The 5,000-nt window shown below is 40.2% G+C and overlaps 1 protein-coding gene across 1 annotated transcript in view; it reads right to left on the reverse strand.

Moving 5' to 3' along the window:
• Positions 1 to 5,000, reverse strand: part of LOC143289663 (cell surface hyaluronidase-like) — a 52,524-nt gene that overhangs the window by 17,997 nt on the left and 29,527 nt on the right. The window contains exons 14-16 of the mRNA XM_076598711.1: positions 3,807 to 3,876; positions 1,611 to 1,745; positions 682 to 814 (exon numbers count right to left, since the gene is read on the reverse strand). Of these exons, the coding sequence (XP_076454826.1) occupies positions 682 to 814; positions 1,611 to 1,745; positions 3,807 to 3,876 (338 nt within the window). The remainder of the gene's footprint in view (positions 1 to 681; positions 815 to 1,610; positions 1,746 to 3,806; positions 3,877 to 5,000) is intronic.

Raw genomic sequence — 5,000 nt, forward strand, 5'->3', positions numbered from 1 at the left:
TATGGATTTCTCCGAACGCAGTGACGCTTCCTTGAGCTACTGAAACTGAAACTGAGTGGAGTGCAAAACAGTTCAATACAACATGATATATACCGCGCAATATGATCCAGCACATATGCAGAACAACACAGTATACCGCATAGTCGTGCAATATCAATGATTATATAAATCCGTCAATCATCAACCAAACGATCACCGAATCAATCAATCAAATAATGATAAAAACCACTGACCACAATATGCGAATTTCGGTCAGTCCATCAAGCAATCAACAGATAAATAACCCAACCAACCAATCGCTCAATCAATAAATAAACCAAGCAACCAACCAACTGTTTGATAAATAACTCAGCCTATCAACCGGTTTATAAATATATAACTCAACCAACGAACCAGTTAATCAACAAATAACTCAACCAACCAATCGGTTAATCAATAAACAGTTCAACCAACCAACCAAGAAGATAAAATGGAATAAATTATAAACCAACTTTAACAGTTGATCAAATGATAAGTCAAGCATCTAATAATTTGATAAATAAATTGTACAAGTAAATAAATCTGTGAATAAATGGAAAAAAATGATACATAAATGAAAATAAATAGATAAATAAACAAACAAATGAATAAATAGATAAATAAATAAATAAATAAATGAATAAAGAGGCCAACGCCACTGACCATGCAGACGATCCAGCACGGTGGCTTTGTCAGCGCTGTCCTTGTCAAGGGGGTTAACTAGAGGCTTGTAGGAGTTGCTGCCTCGGGAATCGTCTCCCTGTTCGTTCAGATTGTTGTCGATCCTCAGCCCGAACTGAAAATGCAAGCAAAAATCGGATTAACGATCAAATGAATAGATAGACAGATAGATAGATAGAAATGATTGAATGAATGAATGAATGAATGAATGAACAAATAAAATGCTTCCGATTCTCTTTTTGTAATGATGTGTGGCTGTACTGTTTCTTCTCTCTCTCTCTCTCTCTCTCTCTCTCTCTCTCTCTCTCTATATATATATATATATATATATATATATATTTTTTTTTTTTTTTTTTTTTTTTTTTTTTTTTTTTTCCCTCAAGGCCTGACTAAGCGCGTTGGGTTACGCTGCTGGTCAGGCATCTGCTTGGCAGATGTGGTGTAGCGTATATGGATTTGTCCGAACGCAGTGACGCCTCCTTGAGCTACCGATACTGATACTCTCTCTCTCTCTCTCTGTGTGTGTGTGTGTGTGTGTGTGTGTGTGTGTGTGGATTAGCACTGTTTTACGTTAAGTTATGGTGTGTTAAGCGTTTCGTAGAGACACAGGGCAGAATAACCCACCTGGCGGTTTCAATCATCTCGGTGTACGCTGTCCGCCAGTCAGTCAATCCATCAATCAGACAATCAACCTAACAATCAGTCTACCACCCTAAGACTCAGTCAGTCCCTCAGTCAAACAATCAATCAATCAATCAATCAATCCACCCACCGAAGATTCAGTCAATTCATCAGTGAAACAATCAATATAACGATCAATCCACCAGCGCAAGACTCAGCAAGTCCCTATCAATTGCCCAACAAACCTATTGATCAGTCTATCAGTCCAATAACTAAAGGACTGAACACACCTCGTGGTAGGAGTGCACGGCGTTGTTGGTGAACTGGGTGTACGCTGTGTGCCGTGCTTCGTCAGGCTGCATGATCCCCTTACCAGCCGACTCCCCCACTGGCTCCTTAGGGAACAGGTACCACACACCCCTCCTCTGGAGGAAAAACAACGAATAAAGAAATGAATATGTGGAAGAGAGGAACAGGTACCACACACCCCTCCTCTGATAAAAAAAAACAGCAACAAAAAACATCGAATAAAGAAATCAATATGTGGGAGAGATGAAAACAGCAGGCCCCCACTGGCTCCTTAGGAAACAGGAACCACACACCCCTCCTCTGGAGAGAAAAAAACACAACGAATAAAGAAATCAATATGTGGGAGAGAGGAACAGATACCACACACTCCTCCTCTGATAAAAAAAAAAAAAAACCCACACACACACAACGAATAAAGAAATCAGTATGTGGGGGAGAGGAACAGGTACCACACACCCCTCCTCTGATAAAAACAAAACAAACACACACACACACACACACACACACACACACACACACACACACACACACACACAACGAACAAAGAAATCCATATGTGGGAGAGAGGAACAGGTACCACACACCCCTCCTCTGATAAAAAACTAAACAAAAAAAACCAACGAATAAAGAAATCAATATGCAGGAGAGAGGAACAGGTACCACACACTCCTCCTCTGATTAAAAAAAAACAAAACAAAAAAAAAAAAAAAACACCCACAACGAATAAAGAAATCAATGTGTGGGAGAGAGGAACAGATACCACACACTCCTCCTCTGATAAAAAAACACACACAAAAACACACACACAACGAATAAAGAAATCAATATGTTGGAGAGAGGAACAGGTACCACACACCCCTCCTCTGATAAAAAACAAAACAAAAAAACACAACGAATAAAGAAATTAATATGCAGGAGAGAGGAACAGGTACCACACACCCCTCCTCTGATAAAAAAAAAAAAAACACAACGAATAAAGAAATTAATATGCAGGAGAGAGGAACAGGTACCACACACCCCTCCTCTGATAAAAAAAAAACAAAAAAAACACACACCAAAACACAACGAATAAAGAAATCAATATGCAGGAGAGAGGAACAGGTACCACACACCCCTCCTCTGATAAAAAAAAAAAAAAAAAAAAACCCACAACGAATAAAGAAATCAATATGCGGGAGAGAGGAACAGGTACCACACACCCCTCCTCTGATAAAAAAAACAAAAACACAACGAATAAAGAAATCAATATGTGGGAGAGAGGAACAGGTACCACACACCCCTCCTCTGATTAAAAACAAAAAACAAAAAAACACACACAACGAATAAAGAAATCAATGTGTGGGAGAGAGGAACAGGTACCACACACCCCTCCTCTGATAAAAAAAACAAAAACACAACGAATAAAGAAATCAATATGTGGGAGAGAGGAACAGGTACCACACACCCCTCCTCTGATAAAAAAAAACAAACAAAACCAACGAATAAAGAAATCAATATGTGGGAGAGAGGAACAAGTACCACACACCCCTCCTCTGATTAAAAAAAAAACAAAAAACAAAAAAACACAACGAATAAAGAAATCAATGTGTGGGAGAGAGGAACAGGTACCACACACCCCTCCTCTGATAAAAAAAAAAATTAAAAAAAACAAAAAAAACCACAACGAATAAAGAAATCAATGTGTGGGAGAGAGGAACAGGTACCACACACCATGCAGGTCAACAACTCATCTATCATGAAACGACGTACCATACATTCCTTCATACACCCCTTCCCACCCATCCCCCAAAGAAAGGACGGAGTTGGGTCTGGAACAAATACAAACCTTGGAAAGACACCACTATATGGAAGACAACCGAGTAACCGAGGCTGGGTTGGAGGGTCGTGGCATTTCGAGAACATCTTCTCACGAGTGACATTGGTCGGCGGTAGGGATGGGAGGTGGGAGAGAGAGCAATTGTTTTGCAGTTAAACAAAGTACCCAACAAATTAAAACATGCCTGCAGACACTACCTCTAAAATTAGTCAGTCAACCAACAAATAAATTGGAGTTTGGTAAACTAGTAGTAAAACTTCTGCTTGGGAAGCCGAAGCGCACACACACACGCACGCGCACGCGCACGCACGTGCACACACACACACACACACACACACACACACACACACACACTACTTACGTCACCACCAGCTCCCACGTTGTTGCGGAAGTAGGTCAGTGGGTTGGTGATGAGGAAAGTGGTGGCCGACCTGTTGAGGTACATAAAAAAAAGTTAAAAAGTTTAAGTACAAAAGCTTTAAGGTCTCACAACCTTTTACGGCCATTAAGGCAGATCATTCATGTGCACGGTGCCCAACACTCAACTTTTTTTTCGTTTTTTCGTTGTTGTTTTTTTTAAACATCCTTGCACGTGCCTGAACACAAAACTCCATTTCAATACTTTGGTTAGCCTTCTTTTTGACTCACGGGAGGCGATAAGGAGGGGTTAAGATGAAAGTTCATCTGTGTGTGCTTTTTGTGTGTGTGTGTGTGTGGTGTGTGTGTGTGTGTATGTGTGTGTGTGTGTGCCCCGTGGAAGCTGAAATGAGTGTGTGGAGGAGGGGGGGTAGAGGTGGTGCAGGGTAATGTGTGTGTGTGTGTGTGTGTGTGTGTGTGTGTGTGTGCGTGTGTGTGTTGGGGCTCATGTACGTTTATGTGTGTTTGACTGTGCTTTCATATCTGTGAAACTGCATGTTTGGTGCATATCTGTTATGCATGTGTGGGTGTATGTGTGAATGTGTGTCTTCACGTTTTACATTTATTTGCTTATTTATCATCATTGTTGTCTTATCTATTTATTATTATTATTATTATTACTACTACTACTACTACTACTACTACTACTACTACTACTACTACTACCTTTTTATATTATAATTATCATTGATTTATTTATTTATTTATTTACTTATTTATGTACGCTTATCTATTATTTATTCACCTTTTTTTCTTCTTTTTTTTTCTTTTTTTCTCAAGGCCTGACTAAGTGCGTTGGGTTACGCTGCTGGTCAGGCATCTGCTTGGCAGATGTGGTGTAGCGTATATGGACTTGTGCGAACGCAGTGACGCCTCCTTGAGCTACTGAAACTGAAACTGAAACTAAGATGAAAATCCTGGGAAGAGATGCGACAGAAACAGATGATATTTTGGGGGGAAGGGGGGGGGGGAGCGAAGGTGGGGGGGGGGGGGAGTGGGCGTGGTGGGTTTTTTTTTTCTTTTTTTAAAGCATCCTTTTTTTCTTTTTTTGTGCTCAACACGAGGCTTTCTTCACTGGCCGAAAAAAAAATTTAAAACACACACACACACTCACAAAAAAAGAAAGAAAACACACACA

This window comes from Babylonia areolata, chromosome 14 (genome assembly GCF_041734735.1).
Source record: "Babylonia areolata isolate BAREFJ2019XMU chromosome 14, ASM4173473v1, whole genome shotgun sequence".
Taxonomy (NCBI): domain Eukaryota; kingdom Metazoa; phylum Mollusca; class Gastropoda; order Neogastropoda; family Buccinidae; genus Babylonia; species Babylonia areolata.